The sequence below is a fragment of the Salmo trutta genome, chromosome 25, assembly GCF_901001165.1.
Source record: "Salmo trutta chromosome 25, fSalTru1.1, whole genome shotgun sequence".
Classification (NCBI taxonomy): Eukaryota; Metazoa; Chordata; class Actinopteri; order Salmoniformes; family Salmonidae; genus Salmo; species Salmo trutta.
The window spans coordinates 41,501,542-41,525,315 of record NC_042981.1 but is presented as its reverse complement, the minus strand read 5'-3'; the positions used below and the strand labels follow the sequence as shown (position 1 = coordinate 41,525,315).

General features: G+C 43.7%; 1 protein-coding gene across 5 annotated transcripts in view; it reads right to left on the bottom strand.

Moving 5' to 3' along the window:
- Positions 1 to 23,774, bottom strand: part of LOC115162576 (protein quaking-A) — a 90,336-nt gene that overhangs the window by 5,839 nt on the left and 60,723 nt on the right. For 2 of the 5 annotated variants that reach the window (XM_029714018.1, XM_029714019.1), the window contains exons 5-6: positions 5,602 to 5,689; positions 3,619 to 4,035 (exon numbers count right to left, since the gene is read on the bottom strand). In XM_029714018.1, the coding sequence (XP_029569878.1) occupies positions 3,619 to 4,035; positions 5,602 to 5,689 (505 nt within the window). The remainder of the gene's footprint in view (positions 1 to 3,618; positions 4,036 to 5,601; positions 5,690 to 23,774) is intronic. The other 3 variants (XM_029714021.1, XM_029714020.1, XM_029714022.1) reach the window with 3 other exon arrangements.

Below are 23,774 nucleotides of genomic sequence, written 5' to 3'. Positions count from 1 at the left end.
GCTAGTAGAGCCAATTGGTGGTGTTCCAATGGGTCTCCTTTGAAGGCACCGATCAATACGGTAAGTAAATAAAACACACTAAGCTGCTGTGCCCTCCAAGTTAAAGAGAGAAAAGCCAGTAGGCTCTGTACTACACAACAGCTCCCAGAGCCATCCCTCACACACGCACCGACACAGGTCAGCTAACATGGCAGTCTTGTGATGTCAGGATCAACACCTCATTTACCGCCTAGAGTCGAATTTAAGATGCATTAAAAATCCCCCCCCCTAAAAAAATCTGTCAGTTGAAGCTAAATTGATTTTTTTCAGCATTAAATATGTCGCACTTCCGCATCAGCCAGTGTCACACTTCTGCATCTGTGGTGAAAGGTGGCAGAGCTGGAAAAGGTGTGTGTCAGACCATGAGACATCCCGAAAATAAGTCTTCTTACAAACGTCTGTAGCTTCTGAATGGTTTGACTATTATGATCACTATGGAAAGGGGAGATTCTCCATTTTGCTTTACGACCTCCACAATTGTCACAGGACTCGTCTGAAGGTAACCGGTACCAGTTTTACATTTTTTATTTATGGAAGTATGAAGGTAGTTTCGTTATTTTCTTTTAACACATCTTGTAGATTTAGGGCAGACACTTTATTGCACATTTTTGGACTCTTTCTGCCATTTTTGAATGTGTTATTCAATGCGTTTCTATGGACTTTAGTAGTAAAGGCCAAAATCAATATTTTATCAAATAATTCAATTTGATACCTAAAGGGGGTCCTGAAATCAAATAGCTAAATAATCCATGGTATGTCCATCTTAAAATAATTCCATGTCAGTTTAGCTCCTCCCCTGACGTCAGATTAATGAAGGCAGTGGCACAAACAGGGAAGTCCTCTGTCGAAACTCAATGAAGTATGCTGTGGCACACTCATTATTTGGTCGAATTAAGAGTGCAACAGCCTCCATAAAATATGACTTCAGGAAACTAGGCGTATGTCGCACGTCACTACTTCACAGGAAAGGCATTTTAACGTCAACTAAAATACATTTTTGGGGCAGAAATGCATTCTGGAGCATGTGAACGTTCATGGGCCTTAATAAAATTAAAAAAAAAAATACTAATTAAAATTGTTAAATTACGAGCCCAGTTGGTTTAGCCACGGAAAAAGGCAGGAACCTTTCCGCTAGAAATGGGCTGGACATGCCGGGAGATGAGTTTGGATTGGTCTGCCATGTAGCATGCTTCTGTTTAACATGAGCAGCTCAGTATGTGTTGATAGTACTTTCTGCCAGGCCACTTGAAATATGTGTTAGCCATCGATAACTACAAAAGTTGCAACTTATCAACATTGATGCCCTGAATTTAGCAGGCACTATCGACAGATTAGTTGGAAAAAGTGATTAGCTACTTCCTGCACACGCCACGGTCAGTGTGAACCGGAGTGACTGGACAACGCTGGCCAAACAGCAGCTAGAAACAAAACTGAGTTAAATGGTTCGTCTGGCGTGAGGCATTCATCCACGTATACGGGTAAGAGTCTAGCTAGATTTTCTGATAAGTTTAATTTTGTCTGAAAGACATTTATTGAAAAATGTACTGTTAGCTAGCGTTATGTGTATGATCTGTGTAGTAATATTATTCTAATCAGAAATCCATGTGCATTCTTAGTTATAGCCTAATGTTAGCTAGCTAACATCGAACCTGGTTAGATACCTGTAGATTCATACTACAGCTATGATAATGTTTGTATTGGTTGGTAGTATGAGTTGGGATTATAGCGGTTCATTGTTTAGCTAGCTAGACATACATCTAAACTCCACACTTCGCCAGATGATTACATGACCATCAAGTTAGCCAGGTGTGTCTGGGGGTGATTACGGCCACCAATTGTATTTCATGAACATGTCTAGACAATAGTGACCCATCTACTAAGCGAGACGTGGCTGGTGGTTGGTTATAGCATTTCCTTCACATGACCCATCAATTTAGACAAGTGTGTCAGGTAAGCTTCATCAACTGCCTGTTACTCAGGCCCAGAAGCTAAGATATGCATATAACTTGGTATCATTGGATAGAAGAAAAAAAAACTTTGAAGTGTCTAAAACAGTTAAAATAATGTCTGAGTATAACAGAAGTGATATAGCAGGTGAAAATCCAAGGAAAATCAATCCGGAAATGTTATTTGAGGTTACAGGCCATTTCAGTGCTAGCCTATGGGAAACAGATAGGACCCAGATTGCAGTTCCTATGGCTTCCACTAGAAAGGGTTTCAGGCTTGTTTTTTGAAAAATGAGCAAGTAGTTGGAAAAACTACAAGGTGTCTCATTAGAAAAGTAGTCTTGTTGGCACGTGATGAGGTGCACGTCTCTATTGAACATACTATTCTCCGTCTTAAATATTGTTTATTTAGATAGAGTACCTGAGGATTAATTAGAAACATCGTTTGACTTGTTTGGATGAACTTTACCGGTAACTTTTTGAATTCGTTTTGTATGCATGTTGAACGAGTGGATTACTGAGATCATTGGCACCAACTAAACTGACCTTTTTGGATATAAAGGACTTTATCGAACAAAACAACCATTCATTGTGTAGCTGGGACCCTTGGGATTGCAAACAGAGGAAGATCTTCAAAAGGTAAGTGATTTATTTATTCGCCATTTGTGATTTTGTGACACCTGTGCTGGTTGAAAAGTATTTTGATGTGGGGAGCTGTCCTCAGATAATTGCATGGTATGCTTTCGCCGTAAAGCCTTTTTGAAATCTGACAACGCGGTTGGATTAACAGGTTAATCTTTTAAATTATGTATGACACTTGTATTTTCATGAATGTATAATATTACGATTTTTGTATTTTGAATTTCACACTGCAATTTCACCGGATGTTGTCATAGGTGTCCCGCTAACAGGTTAATCAACTTTCAAAGCAGAATTACTTTCTCATTGGATAAAAGTAGACTCAGAGCTAGAAAGTTGTATATAAGTTGAAGAACAATGTAAAAAAAATTAAAAATGTTTAAAACAATTGCTGCATAAGACCGAATCAAGGCGGTCGGTTACAAATGTTAGTCATTATCATCTATTTTGTTGAAAATGTTTTTGGCAGCATATTGCATACACTGGCACCTACAGAATGTAATTCCCACAGCTGATGTAATGACTGGGGAATGTCTGTGGCTTGTACTAAGTTGAAGTTCAAGAAGGTGAAAACTGAGACAAATGGAAAAATGAGAACAGTAAATTTAATGAACTTCCCTGCCGGGACAAAGGGGACTTTATCCTGGCATCAAGGCCAGAGCTGCAGAGCTAGCTGGGGAAAAACTGAATTATTTCAAAAGCTGCTGAAATCCAGGGGGAGCCACCGCCAGACTGAATCTGCCTCTTGCGAGTGCATAAAAAGGCGAGAGCGCGGGTATGTGCAATCATGCATGTCCGTGTGTGTGTGTATTCTCAGACAAGGCAGCAAAACTTGAGCCAGGAGAAGGATTTGGTGGGGAGATACACTAAAATGAAAAAATGTCTAACTGGAAGAAAAAAAATCCCTGTCCCCCTTGCCCTTTATTAGCCATTAGGTCATAAGGTCACACCAATAACAACCCTATTTTCTTTCAGCTGGATACGACATATTTACCTTTTAAGTCCTGACTGTGGCTCATCGAAGCCGCGTCCAAAAACCCCGGGTAAAACAAGCTGCCCTCCTGTCCAGGGCTAAAGGGGCCGCCGCCCAGGCCCCAGGGTCGCTTACCTAGAACCCCACTGTGGTCGATAGGGTACTCCAGCAGGGAGGTGGGTGCCAGGGCGTACGGGTAGTCGTACGGGGAGGCGTAGATGATGCCGCCTTCCGGTGAGGGAGGCACCAGGGTTGGGGTGCCGTTGTGCAACATGCCCTGCATTTGGGGTTGTCGGATGATGTTCATGATGGGGGTGCCTCCCGGTGTGGGCGGCCTCATTTGCTGATGGGGGGCCATCATATGCCCCTGGGGGGCTTGTATTAGGCGGGGGCCCTGAGCAGCGGCTGCCGCCGCTGCAAGAGAGAACGCAAGGGGGTCTGCCATAAGCAAAAAGAGTGAAAGACAGAAAGATAGAGAGATACAAGACAAGGGGGTAAAGATGTGGTGTGGGTGACCAAAATCACAGGTTGAGAAGCAGGTTGGAAAATACAAAAAGCAGGAAAAGGGGGTAGGGGGAAAAGGGGGGGGGGGGGGCAAAAAAGGAAAATTAGTCCATGCAATGATCAAGGTGAACCAGCAAACCAAAAATTGAGTAAAGAAAATAAGAAAACCATACCAAAATAAAAGTAGATAAGTTGCTAAAAATGATGCCATTACCCCAATGCACAGAGCATATTAAGCATACCAATCACCATGACAACCCCAAATTAATGTACTGCGGACGGCACAAGTGATCAAAACAAATACACAAGGCAACAGAAATTAAGCCACTGGCCACAGAGGAGACTAGGAGTGCCAGTTTCTGATATGGACCAATAGGATTAGGTCAATCCCCAGAAAAGACAATTGAGTCTATTGGACGACTCTGGGCCTATGAGGCCTTGAGTGGGACCGACTAGTTGATATTGGCCAACACTGGATATATAAGTACAGTTCAGATTCACACCCCAGTCCTCTACATGACCCTGATACCATTTTGGTTGGCTGACAAAACCAATAAAAGATTGTCCAAATGGCTTTGCATATGTTCCACCATCGTACCACACAACAGTTAAAATAACTGACGGCCGGGACGACTGAATCAATGTTTTACATGTAGCTCTTTGGCCCATGATTTAATGGCTGTCTAGGCTAATTCACACTAAGTATCACTAGTCTGGCAACACAATTGAGATAACACCAATGTCTGGACCAGTGGCTGGTTACAAACCAATGTCAAATAAATAAATAAAACATTTCTCAAAACTTCAAGCCTTTTGGACTGACCAAATGTGCAAAACAAATAAATGTATCGCCATTACTAATATCATTCAGTAACAAATGATAATGTAAACAGTAAATGGTCAATTGAAAGCAGTCGCCCCCCAAAAAATTGAAATAAAGACATTGCAATGCATTTATTTAAAATCACAGGCATGAAAGTGCAGAAACTGGAAGAGCACTGGGTGGGATGAACTCTACAGAAAGTAACACCGGTGATTGGAAATCAAAACTGTAACAGATGCGTGAACTACATCATGCAGAGATGACAGTGATTTCTGCGATGCGCTGAAGGCATATAGAAACCACTCCGAGATTGCAACAAATTGTGATTGCATCCATATGGGAGGGAGGGAAAGGGGCACATGGAGGGGGGAGCGGCGAGAGGGAGGGATGGAGGGGAAACTGCTCTACTTTGATGCAGGTGGTTTGTGAGGTAGGTAGACACTGGTTGGACAACACTTCAGCGAAAAGTGCAGTCTACAAAAGAAATTGGTCAAGACAAATATGAACCTAGTAGTAGCACACAGTATATCATGAGCATGTTACATTTCTTCTTCACTGTGGTCATTAAGAGATTCTTACCCGTCAATATAATAAGATGGATTATGATAAACTTTGCATGTCACGTTAGTCAATGTGGATCGAAACAGGACCTCCGTGTATGTGGTTGTAAAGCTTACGTGTCTTGATGTTGGTGTCACGGTATGTCCCGTTGAGAATGGCCAGCTCCATTAGCTGCATCTTCTTCAGATTATCCTCTCCTTCCGCCTGGAACAAACAATTGAGTCATTTCAATGGACAAGTCATTTCACTGTGCCACTGTTGCAAGAGGGACATGGGGACAGAAAAACCACTTGGACACAAAATCCAGAGGTGTAATCATTAGTGCACACTGTAGCAATCTGTAAACGGAACGCCCTTTGCAATGAAAACGAGTGTTATTGGACAAACTCAGGCAGGTCCCTTCCTGTTTCGTTTGCTTACTAGTGAATACACCCCAGTTCGCTCTCCATAAGCACAAGTTGCATGTGGGTGGAAGGCACAGATGAGCTACAACACCATTGTCATGTTGCTGCATCTCACGTTTTGCTGACAGACATTAGGCAGGGAAAAGTTACGCATAAACCACCACCCTATCAGCAAGATAAATACTGTATTTTTGGGGTTCTCATGCACACTCAAATGCGCAATAACAGCCCAGTTAATGTCAGTCCTGTCAATTAATGTTTGGATAAACACAAAAGCGCTGCCTCTCATTATCACCCAAATTAGTCAAGTGAAATTATTCATGTAGAGCAATTAAGTTAGCGCCCCCCTTCCTGAGCCTGCCATTTCCCCCCTGAAGTGACTAAACCCTCCATAACCATGACAATGCAGTGATTTTCCAGGTAGTGGAGCGTAATAAAGTCAGACCAGTGTGATTTCAGCAGACAGACAAGATATTTAAGGCTGCAGACAGACACAGGAAAGGACCCCTCCAGACTTCACACCTGCTCTACGCTTCAGAAAGACAAGTGCTTCATGGTAGAGGTCTTCACGGATGCACCTGTACCGGAATACTCGAGGCCCGATATTAGACCCAAGCTGGTCCGGATCCAGAACTAAATGTCGCGGGTCTGGGTCGGATCTGATATGATTGTCATGGGTATGCGTAATTAACTGACTTGTCCGAAAGGAACATTTCAGATCGGAACGACTGCTGCAGTAGAAAAATTGTATAAGTTATGCTGCTGCTCTTGCTTTCACAAGAGTGGGATGTGTAGCTTTGTTGGCCAATCATAAGTCAAAGTGGCAATAGGCTACAGTCAGAGCCTCCATGTGTGGCCAAAGTTAAGATATCAAATCAATGGAAGACGGAGTTAAAATGAAAAAGGAGGATAGGTTACAACAACAGGTAGGCTGCTACTTGCAATTTGAATGGAGTCGATTGGCGGCAGGTAGCCTAGTGTTTAAAGCGTTGGGCCAGTAACCCACTGTTCCTAGGCCGTCATTGTAAATAAGAATTTGTTCTTAACCGACTTGACTAGTTAAATAAAGTGGGGGAGGTGTAGGACGAGAAGGCACATGCCTTGAGTAGCTTAGCTAGCTTCTACCAGTTTGACGCAGTCAAGACCGGTACTACGTAATCATATTGGATGATAAACTAGCTATTAATCTACTATAGTGTGAGCCGGCTTGGTTGGTTGCGGTCTCTTCACCATGTCACTTGCTCACACTAGCCCACAGACAGCCCCTGCTAGAGCGTCACTTCTCTACCTCCCCTTCCACAAGATTTATCGGCTCCGGTTAATAAAGTAGCTTAAAAATGTATTGCTGCTGCTTCCCCTCACTCGGATCGGGTCTGGATACAACTAGGTCTATACGGAACGGGTCTAGTTGTCCTCGGGTCCATTTGGAATGGGTCTATTTAAAAAAAAAAAAAAAAAAAAAACATATTTATGCATATTGGGTCCGGGTGGGATAGCCCCGTGTCCCTTTTGGAACAGGTCCATCTTTGACCCGTGAAGGCCTCTACTTCTCGAAAAGCAGACTCGAGAGCTCCATTGTCATGACAGGATTATGTTTTGGCCGGGTTGTTCAGACTCGCTAAAAGGAGGACAAGGCTGTTAACGGCGGAGCAATAAAGATGGGGGCCAGATTGACATGCAGGCGCACCATTTAATATCACACGCTTTTCTTTGGAGTAAACAGCTGCTTTAAAAAAAAAAAGAACGTTTCCTGCTCTTTTCAATCAGGCTAAGGTGGGGAGAAAAAAATGCAGCAGAGAGCAAGGCTCAAAGTAAAGACCTCCCCAGAGACACCTTTCAAGGGGAAGACTAGGGAGGGGGGAGTGACAGTGGCTGGTCTCAACTGAAGGCTGTGGTTTCAGACTACACACTAGGTTGTGTGCAATGGTCCGCAATAGTCATTGGCTGGAAAGCCATAGTGCTGATGTCAGATTTAACTGCTGTACATAAATAGAATTTGTATGATATCTGATTATACCATTACACGCCAGGAAGGGTACTGGAGTTCATAATTGAGAAAATGTGACATTCAACAGCTTTTCGCCAACATTGAATAGGCACATTTTCATGGAAGGTGGTCAAAATAACATGACGAGTACCATGTATAAGGGCTGCAGGTAGCCTAGTGGTTGGAGTGTTGGGCCAGTAACCCAAAGGTTGCTACATCAAATCCCTGAGCTGACAAGGTAAAAATCTGTCGTTCTGCCCCTGAACAAGGCTGTTAACCCACTGTTCCAAGGCCGTCATTGTAAATAAGAATTTGTTCTTAATAATATCCTGTTGGGGCTAGGGGGCAGTATTGAGAAATTTTGAAAAAAATGTGCCCATTTTTAACTGCCTCCTACATCAACTCAGAAGCTAGGATATGCATATTATTAACACATTCGGATAGAAAACACTGAATTTTCTAAAACAGTTTGAATGGTGTCTGTAAGTATAACAAAACTCATATTGCAGGCAAAAACCTGTGAAAAATAGATTTTAAAAAAATGTGAATTTTGTGACTGTACTATTTAGGGTCATTGTTTTATAGATACCACAGTGAGAAAGGATTCATTTCACAACTCCTACGGCTTCCACTAGATGTCAATGATCTTTATAAAGTTGTTTGAAGCGTCTATGATTAACAGAGAGCAAATTAGAATGCAGGGAAGCTGACATGTCGTCACTTCATTTTTCACGCCTGCGCATAAATGTGAGAAGAGAGAATTTTTCATAAACGTTTTTCTAGACACAGGATAGGTCCTGTGAAAATATTACTGATGTTTCACGTTAAAAATGGACCAAAAGATTGATGCTAAACAACGTTTCACATGTTTGAACGAACGTAAATAGATTATTTACTAGGTTTTTTAAGCTTTTCGGCGTGATTTTACACCCCCCCCCCCCCCCCACGTTTTGTGGGAGCCTACTGAACGCTAACTACTTGGTGTTATTTGGACATAAATTATGAACTTTGTCAAAAGAAACCACATTTGTTCTGGACCTGGGATTCCTGGCAGTGCCTTCTGATGGAGATAATCAAAGGTAAGGGGATATTTACAATGCTATTATCGATATTAGATGCTGCTAACCTGTATAGCCTAGCCTATTGTTCTTAGCATAGTACCCCGTTTATTGCAAAATGTGATTTCCCAGTAAAGTTATTTTGAGATCTGGCCATTCGGTAGCAATTACGAGATGATAATATATTCTTTGAATGACAATATTATAATTTACCAATGTTTTCGAATAGTAATTCCGTAATTTGTAACGCTGAATTCACTGGGAGCATTTGAGGCGAAAAAAAATTCTGAATTTCACCGCGACTGTAAATGCTGTTTTTGGATATAAATATGAACTTGATGGAACTAAAAATGCATGTATTGTATAACAATGTCCTATGAGTGTCATCTGATGCAGATTGTCAAAGGTAAGTGCATAATTCTAGCTGGTTTTCTGTCTCTGTTGATGCCCTTCTTTGAATTGGCTAAACATTACACACAGCTATTGTCAATGTACTCTCCTAACATAACCTAACTTTATGCATTCTCCGTAAAGCCTCTTTGAAAATCGGACAACGTGGTTAGATTTAGGAGATGTGTATCTTTCAAATGGAGGAAAATAGTTGATTGTTTGAGTATTTGAAATGATTAGACACTTGCAGTTTTGAATTCCCCGCCATGGTCACTTGACAATGAATCCCATTACCGGGATAAGATCCCCAAGAGGTTTTAACCGACTTCCCCAATTCAATAAAGAATAAATAAAATAAATTGGTGAATAGGCATACAGTGCATTTGGAAAGTATTCGGACCTCTTCACTTTGCACGTTTTTTTACGTTACAGCCTTATTCTAAAATGGATTAAAAATATCCTCAATCTACACATAATGACAAAGTGAAAACAGGTTAAGAATTTCATTACAAATACAAAACTGAAATGCCTTATTTACACAAGTATTCAGACACTGCTATGAAACTCGAAATTGAGCACTGGTGCATCCGGTTTCCAGAGATGTTTCTACAACATGATTGGAGTCCACCTGTGGTAAATTCAATTGCTTGGACATGATTTGGAAAGGCACACCTGACTATATAAGGTCCAACAGTTGACAGTGCATGTCAGAGCAAAAACCAAGCCATGATTATGTCGAGCCACAGATTTGGGTAAGGGTACCAATATCGGTCTGCAGCATTCAAGGTTCCAAAGAACACAGTGACCTCCATTCTTAAATGGAAGAAATTTGGAACCACCAAGACTACTCCCATATCTGGCCGCCCGGCCAAACTAGGCAGTCAGGGGAGAAGGGCCTGGTCAGGGAGGTGACCAAGATCCCGATGGTGACTGACAGAGCCCCAGAATCCCTCTGTGGAGATAGTTGTCCTTCTGGAAGGCTCTCCTATCGCCACCAATCAGGCCTTTATGGTAGAGCGGCCAGACGGAAGCCACTCCTCAGTAAGTCACGACAGCCCAATTGGAGGAGTTTGCCAGAAGTCCCCTAAAGGACTCAAACCATAAGAAACAAGATTCTCTGGTCTGATGAAACCAAGATTCAACTCTTTGGCCTGAATGCCAAGCAGGAGGAAACCTGGCACCATCCCTACAGTGAAGCACAGTGGAGGCAGCATCATGCTGTGGGTATGTATTTCAGCAGCAGGGAGAGGGAGACCGGTCAGGATTGCAGGAAATACGAACGGAGCAAAGTTCAGAGAGATCCTTGATGAAAACCTGCTCCAGAGCACTCAGGAGGTTCACCTTCCTGAGGTGGGGCAAAGGTTCACCTTCCACACGACAGCGACCCTAAGCACACTGTCCTTGAGTGGCCCAGCCAGAGTCCGGACTTGAGCCCGATCGAACATCTTTGGAGAAACCCGACTGAGCTTGAGAGGATCGGCAGAGGAGGATGGGGAAAAACTCCTAATACAGGTGTGCCAAGCTTGTAGCGTCATACCCAAAGCCGACGAGAGGCTGTAGTTGCTGCCAAAATGTGCTTCAACAAAAGTACTGAGTAAAGGGTCAGAATACTTAAGTGATAGTTTTATTTGCCCCCCAAAAAAATCTAAAAACCTGTTTTTGCTTCACAATTATGGGGTATTGGGTTTAGATTGATGAGGGGGTGAAAAAAAAACAATTTAATCCATTTTAGAATAAGGCTGTAACAATGTTGAAAAGTGAAGGGGTCCAAATACTTCCCGAACGTACTGTATATCATTCCCACACATGCCCAGTCAGTCAGAGCGCCCAGTTAGCCCATTTTTAGTTGCCAATCAGAGGTGGTTGCGGTAGCGTGAACATCTTCATCTACCCATTCTGTTAAGATTCTCTGTCGTCTGCCTCCTTTCCCTTTTTACCGTCGCAAATTAAATCAAATTGTGACCCCGCTGACCTTCTACACTGCTTCTCCAGTCTGGAAGAATTTTCATAAATGAGTCCCAGGAACGAGACAGCTTGTTTTCTTTCTCTGCTCCTTTTTTGGCCCCATACTGTCAGTCTGTTTGGATCTGAGCCAATGGTGATGTTAAGACAAAACTAATGAGCCCTCCCAAAAAAACTGAGAAGCAGTCACGGCGAGGTTGAGTGTGTTCGATTGCACATGTGGTTTTCGGTTACAAAAACGTGGCACGAATCAAGATGGGCTCTTCTGATTCTCTTGAGAAAAATAGTTCACAAAAGCCTTTACACAGAGCCAGACTGGCAGAGTAGAATCTGACCCTGGTTAGAGAACTGAGTCAGTGTTGAGACCCACAAAAGTCTTCGCCTCAGGCGTCTGCAAGGTCACTAAGTCTTTACTCTACCCTCTGTCCCAAACATAAAGGCCTACTGTGAGTTGCCGGTACCACATTTAAACAGAACATTGTAGCCGTGTTCTAATGTGCAAACTGGAGAGCGGACAGATGTTGGAGCGTGAGATTGAATAACCATTGGGTGGTTTCCCTCGCAGCACACCTGAATGCTCGTTGACGCGGTTAACCTTTTAAAATGCAGGGCGAATAATGAGCGTTAGAAAGTAGTTTTCCCTTTCAGGAGGGGCCTGGCTGGTTTTAGGCGTGTGTAGTTGGGAGGGGGGTGTGAGAGAGTTGCAGGCAGACAGGGACAGGAAAGAGCCAAAGGATGATTGATCTGAAGGTTGGGAGGGTTAAAAAGGCTCCCGGGACAGGGGTGTCACCATCCTCATCTATCCAGCTCTGCATAGCATTGCAGGTGGAGGCGCTGTTTTGAGGGACGCAAAGGAAAAATAGAGGGCAGCAGAGGCAAGGGTATACAGATCCTGCTTGGGAGGGGGTGTGTGCATGTGTGGCAGAGAGGAAAACGAAGTATGCCTAGTGTGTGTGTGCGCGCGCCCCAAGAGCGGAGGCAAACAGAATGTAAAACTCTGGGCGGGCAGGCACACCTCAGGAATCCTGCTGGCACAGCTTTCGTCATACCACAGCCGGCTGTTACTAAAAATGTCCTAATGGCCACAAGGAAGCAGATGCATGTACGCCACTGCATTAGTCAACATAACAAGGCTACTATAACACTGATTGTACGGAGTGATTTGAGAGTTGGAACTTGGTCACACTAAAGCTACAGAAAGTGGGTGTCTACTGGCTTACTTCTATCTAGCAGTGGGTCAACTATGAAAGCACTCAGTCTCCTGAATTAAATGTTTCATGTGCCAGGCTGAAGGGACTACATGTTTGATGTCCTTGTGACCGTAGTGCCATCACAATACACACTCTTTTGAGTGGGAACTCACACTCCCCGGTCTCCTCAAACTTTCAGGACAGGAGATGCAGAGTGTGTGGGAAATCTCAAAGGCAACGGGCTGCCCAATTCCTGGGAGAAATGTGGCCTGGATGACAAGCGCCGATGGACAAGGAGTGAAGGTTTCCCCCTTTACCGTCACACAGTCTATCAGCAAAAGCCACTCAATAAAACTGCTCTATCCACAGGAATCAGATTCAATCAATAAGACCTATTTGTGAAATCAGTGGAGCAATAAAAGCTATTAGAGGGGAAGGGTGGTGGTGGGGGAAGCAAAGAGGTTGTCCCTCTGCCTACCTGACAGCCCTACGGATGAGGTCACACGAGGCATCAGGAATCAAACTCGTGCTCTCACAGTCTGACACAAACCGAGAGAGTGACAGAGGTATCATAATGTTTGGAGGGCCACACCCTTGCCCTCTCCCTCAGATAAACAGAGCAAGCTGTCCTGACTTTGGCGGGTGCGCTAGCTCAAGTCTGCCGTGCCGACGCGAAAATGTTTGCTCAAGTCTGGCAGGGGCCCCTGCGTCTGTGACATACAGAGGAGAGGGGGAGCGAGAGAGGGGGAAGAAAGACAGGGAATGTAGGGAGAACAATCCCCAGTGGCCTGACACGCTGTTACCTCTGTTTTTCTTCACTGGTCTAAGCTGCCAGTCATAACAAGAGGGGAGAGGCTGGGCGCAGGTCAGGTTGCTTTCCAAACGACTATTACCACAGAGAGTGGTGGGCACAGCCATGAGGCAGAGAACGTAAGGGGTGAGGAATGAAAGGGAAAATAGAGGAACAGTAAAGGGTGTGGTAAAAGACTGATGACTTCACGTTGAGCAACAAGGGGGTGGGGTGCCTGAATACAGGCAGCTGTTTTTTCTCATCATACTCTCCTCCCTTACTTTTCCTCCTAAACTAACATCTGGAGAAAAGTGATTACCCGCCACCGTGCCAAGACTTATCAAGAACTCACCAGGGAGAGGGCGAGGGAGGATGAGAAAATTAAACACCCAAAAAGTAACTACAGTGAATAAAAATAAAACATGCAACAACTTTCAAAGATTTTACTGAGTTACAGTTCATAAGGAAATCAGTCAATTAACTTAAACTAGGCCCTAAACTATACATTTCACATGACTGGGAACACAGACATGCATCTGTTAGTCACAGGGCCTGGATCAGAAAACCATTCAGTATCTGGTGTGCAGTACAACTAGGGCTGTGGCGGTCATAACATTGTCAGCCGGTGACCGGCAGTTAATTGAATGTGTCTCACGGTAATTGATCGTTAATTAACAAACACGTTTAGCATCTCTGTGGGCTACACTAGTTCAATTAGCAGGCAAGCTTCGCAAATAAATACCATGAAATGTGTATGTTATAGTAAGAACAATACAATTTAACAGCTGTTTTTGACAAATGTGAGTGGCCACATGTGGCTTAACAAAGAAACAGGTCCTCCTATATGCTAATGTACAGTTACTTATGCAACTTTAGTTGTGATAAATGTTAGAATATTAGAAATCAAAATATATACACTAGAGGTTGATTTCAAGTTTTCATAACAATCAGAAATCGGACAACGATTTTTTTTTAACTACGCAACTCAGTTAAGAACACATTTTTATTTTCAATGACGGCCTAGGAACGGTGGGTTAACTGACTTGTTCAGGGGCAGAACAACAAATTTTTACCTTGTCAGCTCGGGGGATTCAATCTTGCAACCTTACGGTTAACCTCTAATGGCTAGGGGGCAGTATTTTCACGGCTGGATAAAAAACATACCCGATTTAATCTGATTATTAGTCCTGCCCAGAAACTAGAATATGCATATAATTATTAGCTTTGGAGAGAAAACACTCCACCGTTTCTGAAACTGTTTGAATGGTGTCTGTGAGTATAACAGAACTCCTATGGCAGGCAAAAACCTGAGATGCTTCTGTTCAGGAAGTACCCTGTTTGAACATTTCTTGCCCTTGTTGATTCTCTCTATCTATTACAAGGGATCTCTGCTGTTACGTGACACTTCCCACGTCTCCAATGAAGTCTCAGAGCCCGGGAAAAACAGGAATGACGTAATTCAAAGCCCTGGCTGAAGCACACGAGAGCAAAAGCTGAGTGGTCACTCAGTGGACTAAGCCTTACGCTCGCGACCCGCCCCGCCCTTCGGTTTTCCCTTAGTATACAGACAGGTAGATTCCCGGTCGGAATATTATCGCTTTTCTACGAGATAAATTGCATAAAAATTGGTTTTAAACAGCGGTTGACATGCTTCGAAGTACGGTAATGGAATATTTAGAAATTTGTCAAATTCTGCGTCATGCTCGTGGCCGAGATTTAGCGTTGGGATAGTGTCTAGAACGCACGAACAAAACGCCGCTGTTTGGATATAACGATGGATTATTTGGGACCAAACCTACATTTGTTATTGAAGTAGAAGTCCTGGCAGTGTATTCTGACGAAGAACAAGCAAGGTAAGAACATTTTTCTTATAGGAAATGTGATTTTGGTGAAGGCTAAACTGTGTGGGTGTCTAAATAGCTAGCCCTGTGATGCCGGGCTATGTACTTAGATTATTGCAAAATGTGCTTCATCCGTAAAGCTATTTTAAAATCGGACATATCGAGTGCATAGAGGAGTTCTGTATCTATAATTCTTAAAATAATTATGCTTTTTGTGAACGTTTATCGTGAGTAATTTAGTAAAATCACCGGAAGTGTTCGGTGGGAATGCTAGTTCTGAACGTCACATGCTAATGTAAAAAGCTGGTTTTTGATATAAATATGAACTTGATTGAACAGACATGCATGTATTGTATAACAATGTCCTAGGTGTGTCATCTGATGAAGATCATAAAAGGTTAGTGCTGCATTTAGCTATGGTTTGGGTTTATGTGACATGATATGCTAGCTTGAAAAATGGGTGTCTGATTATTTCTGGCTGGGTACTCTGCTGACATAATCTAATGTTTTGCTTTCGCTGTAAAGCCTTTTTGAAATCGGACAGTGTGGTTAGATAAAGGAGAGTCTTGTCTTTAAATAGCTGTAAAATAGTCATATGTTTGAAAAATGGAAGTTTTCGGATTTTAGAGGAGTTTGTATTTCGCGCCCCGCCCATCATTGGATATTGGAGCAGACGTTCCGCTAGCGGAACGTGTAGATGTAAGAGGTTAACTAGTCCAACGCTCTAACCACCTGCTTTACATTGCACTCCACGTGGAGCCAGCCTGTTACGCGAATGCAGTAAGAAGCCAAGGTAAGTTGCGAGCTAGCATTAAACTAATTATAAAAAACAATTAATCATAATCACTAGTTTAAACTAGTAATATCAACCACCATGTGTAGTTATCTAGCCTGTCCTGCGTATAATCGCTTAGGTAGACGTTGCTCCAACCATAAACATCAATGCCTTAAAAACAATACACAAGTATATTTTTAAACCTGCATATTTAGTTAATATCGCCTGCTAACATGAATTTCTTTTAACTAGGGAAAATGTGTCACTTATCTTGCAACAGAGTCAGGGTATATGCAGCAGTTTGGGCCGCCTGGCTCGTTGCGAACTAATTTGCCAGAATTTTACGTAATTATGACATAACATTGAAGGTTGTGCAATGTAACAGGAATATTTAGACTTAGTGATGCCACCCGTTAGATAAAATACGTAACGGTTCCATATTTCACTGAAAGTAAAAACGTTTAGTTTCCGGATTCGACCTTATTAATGACCAAAGGCTGGTATTTCTGTGTGTTAATATGTTATAATTAAGTCTATGATTTGATAGAGCAGTCTGACTGAGCAGTGGTAGGCAGCAGCAGGCTCGTAAGCATTCATTCAAACAGCACTTTCTTTTTGCCAGCAGCTCCCTTCGCTGTGCTTCAAGCATTGCGCTGTTTATGACTTCAAGCCTATCAACTCCCAAGATTAGGCTGGTGTAACCGATGTGAAATGGCTAGCTAGTTAGCCGGGTGCGCGCTAATAGAGTTTCAAACGTCACTCGCTCTGAGACTTGGAGTAGTTGTTCCCCTTGCTCTGCATGGGGAACGCTGCTTCGAGGGTGGCTGTTTTCAATGTGTTCCTGGTTCGAGCCCAGGTAGGAGCGAGGAGAGGGACGGAAGCTATACTGTTACACTGGCAATACTAAAGTGCCTATAAGAACATCCAATAGTCAAAGGTATATGAAATACAAATCGTAGAGAGAGAAATAGTCCTATAATAACTACAACCTAAAACATCTCACCTGGGAATATTGAAGACTCATGTTAAAAGGAACCACCAGCTTTCATATGTTCTCATGTTCTGAGCAAGGAACTTAAACGTTAGCTTTCTTACATGGCACATATTGCACTTTTACTTCTCCAACACTTTGTTCTTGCATTATTTAAACCAAATTGAACATGTTTCATTATTTATTTGAGGCCAAATTGATTTTATTGATGTATTATATTAAGTTAAAATAAGTGTTTATTCAGTATTGTTGTAATTGCCATTATTACAATTATTATTTTTTTAAATACTGATTAATGGGTATCAGCTTTTGATAATATTCTAACGCAGCATTCCCAATTTAATCTGGTCTTTACATATATCCTTCTAACATGTTAATTTAGAATGGCCCACAATTTTTGGTTTATATAATCCCATAGCCTGCACTGGAATAGCGAATGGAGGTTCAGTGCAGTTACTTATTTTTTTTAATGCCAGGTAGGCTACACAGTTTGTAAAGCGGATGTGCTTCATTTTTAAGAATTGAACAATAAATATAGCAGCATGAGAAAGCTGGGATCCTCTTTTAAATAGTGGCAAGTAAAACACTTCTCACACACGATTGTGCAATGACTGGGCTTATAAGAAGACGTTTCACCAGGCTTTGTAGGCCAGGATTTCCCAAACTCGGCCCTGGGACCCACCCTGGGTGCACTTTGTTTTGCCTTAGCACTACAAAGCGGATTCAAATAACCAATTCATCAAGCTTTGACTATTTGAATCTGCTGTGAAGTGTTAGGGCAAAAACCAAAATGTGCAGTTTGGGGAACCCTGCTGTAGGCTATGGGATCTCCAACCATGTTCCAGGGGTCTTGTGCCTATAGGCTACATTGAGTTATTTGGCCACTTTAGTTGTGATGCAAAACATATCGGCATATCAATTGAAAAAGTTGCAAAGAAAAATGCATCATTCACAAGTGATAATGTTCTCACCATTCAGACAATTTTCTATTTAATCTAGTCTTTACCAGTGCTTAATTTGAGCCAGATCCTGCCGGAACAGGACCTGGCACCGCTCCAGTTTCAGACCCTATTTGGCCGGATCCAGTACCTCATGGCATGAAAAATATTCACTTTTTACAATATAGAATTCCGAATAAAAGCGATTCAATTTCCTTTGACTTGCCTCTTTGTTAACTTCCTACTAGGGCACACCGCCTCAGTGCTAACAATATAACACTGGTTCATAAGCACACGATTACTGCATACAATAGCTGTAGGATCAACAGAGGCATTCAGGGAAGTTAGGGGGACATAAATTAAGTTACTTACATTGTGCCTGCCAACGCCCCTGGGATAATGTACATTTGCTGCAGCATTATGACAACTCAGCAACACAATGGTAAGGATTAACTGAGCAGGTCTTGGTGATTTTAAATATTTAACAAACTCCATGACCGTAGCTAAAGAAAGAGGCTATATTAGCCTACAAATGCACGCTGGGCCGGGCATGCCGAGCTTGTGAAGTGAGCGCTACTGGAGCAGTACTGGAACGGGCGAGAAGGCTAACGCTCCAGCCTTTGGGAAACTCACTAGGCACCCCAGTCAAATTGGACTCACTCCGCTCACATACTCTGGTTTGAAAAAACACACGAGACCCAAATCTGTCACAATCATGAAGTTCATCCCCCTTTAAAAACTTCCACTTCCAATCAACCAACTACTTACAAACATGAATTTCTTTGAAAGAATACTACAGAGCAAGTGCAGTAGTCATTTCAAATCTCGCCGCACTTTTCGAAGGCAACCTTTTGTTTTCACCGTCTGGAGAATCAGCAGCAGCCTCCACCAAGCACTGTTCATCTCCCAGTAGACTTAAAAATGCAATCTCCTGCAACACTACACAAGCCTGTCTAAACTAAACCCTCCCTTCACTCCCAGAAAGCCCCCTCACTTAAGACATGTCAGTTAACTAGCCTAGCACTATCCTCATTAGCCATGCTAAACCCCCTCACAGACATTAGCGTCGACCCAAACCAGCCACAGTCAGATTAGGAACTCAAACCAGAGGTGTTCCGCCCCTCCGCTGACAATGCAGACTCCAGAGTACAGTCACATATTTTTGTCATAGGTTACAGTGGCGAGTAACTTTGTAGGGAAAGTTGTGGTGGAGTAGCATTAGTGTAGCAGGCCCTGACACTGTGCTGGCTGGATGTATGGGGCTTATTAGGAGCTTTTATTGGGCCCGAGTGGGCAGCCTTGGTGCTCAGCAGTAGCCCTATCAATATTCTGCCGTGCTCAGGGCTGCCAGAAAGACACCGGGTCATTACTGAGGAAGAATTTGAGGCGAGAAAATGTGTTTTTCCCCTTACTGTCCTTCCTAAACACACGAGACAGCCTTTCTCACATGGTCTCTGACACTAGCAACACTCCCAATGTGAGTACCATTAAAGTACACACTGGATAGGAAACTAGTTTGGCTACATCCCAGTATACAGCATGCGTTAACTAAAAGGGAACATATATACATTTATTTTTTTTAAATAAGAAAACAGATTTAATAAGGGGCAATTGAATGTATACATTGTGTATTTGCCTGTGCTAGCCTTGAGAAACAAGATTACTGTCTAACAGCAGGATGTATTGAAAAAACAAGAACAGTTTTCACTGGCAAAACATGCTGTAAACCCCCTTGAGACAGCTGGCCGAGTATGATTCTCTCGCTCTTCCCATTAACAGACGTTGTATTGTTCTGTCCCTGTGATCCTTTAATGCTGTCCAATCGAGCCCGGACTATCTTGAAGGGATTTGGCCAAGGCTGATTTGGGGAGGTTTAAATAATGCCGGATTTGCATCAGATTCCGAGATTGAGTCAAAGCCGATCAGAGCCCTCCCCTAACCCTCAACCCCACGACAGGCTTCTGCCCTCTGGACTGGGGGAAGATGCGATGCTTCAGTGGGGGAGCATTTTGATGGTGGATCAGGGTGAACAGTGGTCACATGACAAGGGTGGAAAAGACATCAGCAACTGTTTGATCTGTTGGACTGAGCCTCGACCATGAGCCGAAGGGGATCAGCTGGTAGCACACGGTTCAGCAGGGAGGCTGGTTGCCAGGCAAAATCCCCCCATCAAAGGAATGACCCAGGAACGAACCTCCGAGGCAGGGATCCCTCAGCAGTCAAGGACAAGGGGGAAGGCTGTGAGTCAATGTATTAAACATTACCTCAGTCACTGTTTCAATGGCTGATGCTAATGTTTACACTGGATTCTCCTCCTGAAATGTGAAGATACACTCAGACAAAAATAGATTGTGTAAAACAAGCTTATGAGACAACGGGAAGCGGAACACTTGGTTTATTACCCCCGAGGAGCGGCATTTGCAGAATTTATTACGCAGTCGCAATACCGAGCCAAAATTTCAAATGGGCAGCGCAACGGGATGCATTGCCAGGCATCGATGTGAAAGAGGGGGAGAGAGAGCGAGACTGAAGGGGAGGATGAGGGACTGAGCTGGGAAGCTACATGGGGTTGAAGTGGTTGTGAAGCGTCAGCTGGCAAAGTGAGGCGTCACGTATGGTGGCTGAATTTTAAAAAAGGTGGCTCGGGGGCCTCCAAACACTGAGCTATACACATTCCCATTTTCCCTACTTAAACACTGGGACAGAGATGAAAGAAGTTCGATCTCCCCTTTCTCTGTTGAGCCAGGTCTGAGGGCATCCCCCAGCTGCCTGAGCCTGGCCCTAGCAGTCCCCAGGCCGGGCCAGAGCCGTGTGAACGGATAATTACCACTCACACCCCAGTGTGTGTCTGTGTGAAGGGTCCGGGGGGGAGAAATACTGTATCCGGCAGCAGCAGCACAAACAGCAGCTTCACACTCCATCCTTTCCTACTTCTCCAACTAAAAGGATTAGGGGGACCTTCAAACAGAGGGTGATTGGCCAGAAGACCGCAGGGGCCACATTCTGGAGAACCACGACGGATGAATGCCTCTAGGAGACGGGGGAACACGCCAAACTCTGCAACCCACCAAAGGACGTGGTATGCAATCAGATTGATTATGAAAGCCTTATTTTTTTTAGGTCAATGTGGTTCGTGTGGGACCAAACTTCTCACTAGACCTAAATGCAAAGGCTACGGTTGGTGACCTGTAGACAAATTGGGCGGGTGCATGCTAACTTTTCAAAGTTGCAGTTTGATTTTTACACCGTTTCCATCAGACTAGGGAGTGAGCCTGACTGGGGACTGAGCCTTTCAGTCCCTTTCAAGCCTTTCCAGTTGGCTCGGCAGCAGCACCGCCTCACGCCTAATTGACTACCGAGCTGCCTTTTCACTGCACTCCCCATCCCCCAGTTTTAGCAGGTTGGTGGAACACTCACATGAAAGACACCGCAAAGCCACATTATTGCGATATGAATCTTTCCCCAACGTTGCATTCTTTTCCTCCCTCCCTTTCACTCTCGCAGAGTTCGTGACCAGAATCCCAACAATGCGGGAACAGCGGGGAGGGTGGAAATGAAGGCTGCTCTGTCTCTTCCATTGCATAAATGTCTCAGATTCCCAGCTCAATCATGTAAATACCAGCGGCTCCTCAAACACCTTCTGTCTGCAGTTTAGAAAATCTCCAGTAAGAGAAGGAACCATCCCAACACTGATACGGGTAGAAAAACGGGTTATGCTCATAACTGATGCATCAGATCTATTTTCAAAGATAATAATTAATCTGGACTGCGTCAAACAATAAATGCAGTGTACATTTCCAATTTGGCTATGATCGGAATAACTGAAGACAGAAAAATTAAGACAACACTACTCTATCAAAAAAAAAAAAAAAACTGACTTAGCTGCTGACTCTCCGGATACCTCGGGGAAAATTTAGCTGTTAGCCCCAGAACCGTCGCCACATGCCTTCAGTGCCTGAGACACTGGGAATGGCAGATTAATGATTGACAGGCCCTCCACACAGGGAACAGGGGGGTGCAGCCTGGGGAAGAGGGGAGCCTGGCCAAGGCAGAGCTGTTGCCCCACAGGAAGGCCTCTCATGGTCAAGGTCACCTGTTTGCCCCTGTGAGAGCTAATCAGGACAGCTGCACTTATGGGACCAGTGCAGGCAGAGTCAGTAGGGTAAGGGACTGAGGCGATGAACCCTATGACCTCACCATATGCAAATGTCTGGGTCAATGACCAAAAGTATGTAAAATGCTGCTCGTTGATCTCATTCCAAAATCATGGGCATTAATATGGAGTTGGTCCCACCTTTGCTGCTATAACAGCCTCTACTCATCTGAGAAGGCTTTCCATTAGATGTTGGAACATTGCTGCGAGGACTTGCTTACATTCAGCCACAAGAGAATTAGTGAGGTCGGGCAATGATGTTGGGCGATTAGGCCTGGCCCACAGTCGGCGTTCCAATTCATCCCAAAGGTGTTCGATGGGGTTGAGGTCAGGGCTCTGTAGATGCCAGTCAAGTTCTTCCACACCGATCTCAAACCATTTCTGTATGGACCTCGATTTGTGCACGGGGGCATTGTCATGCATAAACTGGAAAGGGTCTTCCCCAAACTGTTGCCACAAAGTTGGAAGCACAGAATCTAGAATGTAATTTTATGCTGTGGCGTTAAGATTTCCCTTCACTGGTACTAAAGGGGCCTAGAACAAACCATTACATTTTCTTTTTATATGTAAAATAAAAAACATTATTCCCTCCTCCAGCAAACTGTACAGGCTGGGGCAGGTAGTGTTCTTCTGGCATCCTCCAAACCCAGATTAGTCCGCCGGACTGCCAGATGGTGAAGCGCAATTTATCACTCCAGAGAACGCATTTCCCCTGCTCCAGTCCAATGGGGAGAGCTTTAAACACTCCAGCTGACGCTTGGCATAGCGCATGGTGATCTAAGGCTTTTGTGTGGCTGCTCAGCCATGGAATCCCACTTCATGAAGTTGCCGACAAACAGTTTTTGTGCTGACGTTGCTCTCAGAGGCAGTTTGAACTCGGTAGCAACCGAGGACAGACGATTTTTATGAGCTACGTGCTTCAATACTTGGCGGTGACGTTCTGAGCTTCTGTGGCCTATCACGTCGCGGTTGAGCCGTTGTTGCTTCTAGAGATTTACGCTCCACAATAATAGCACTTACAGTTGAGCAGGGCAGAAATGTTACAAAAACTGACTTGGAAAGGTTGCATCTTCTCACAGATTGAAAGTTGCAGCTCTTCACTCAGGCCATTCTGTCAATGTTTGTCTATGGAGATGGCATGGCTGTGTGAATCCACATAACATATTTGGACATAGTGTGTTTGCAATATGAAACAAGTTGCATAGCGTTAGTAATGTTATCCATGCTCCAATAAGGTTAGAGAAAGGTAAGGCTAAATTCCATATGGAAATCAAATTGAACCCTAATGGGGGATACAGTGGTGAAAGGCAGGCTTTTTAAACCCCAGAGAGTGATGGAACATTGAGTGAACGAGCAGGCATGTTCGCCAGCCAAGATAAGTGCCATTAAAACCAAAGCACAGTAAACAAACAAGAGAGAAGTCTGTCATTATAAATTATGCATCGACATTGTAAAAATGTTATCCTGGCACCCTAGCTAACGTGATAAAACGGAGCAGCACGGGAATATATATTTTCCTCTATGATCCACTTGGAGGCAATCCTAATTAAGGTTGTAAAAAAAATATATATACACATGTGCAAATTTTAGAGAAAGGAGAGAAATGAGCGCACCATATGCTACTCCACTATTTTGGTTTAGACCAACTGTCTCGTGCTGTTGGTGCTAGGTGCACCAGATTCAGCTGCCCTGCGCGCTGGGTAGGCGAAGTGTTCCCATTTTGAACCATTTCATGTGTGAAGGTACAAACTGACTTCCCGGTGGGCCCGGAGAGCAAATCAAGTGCACTATAGGCCTACCGCTGGCCAAT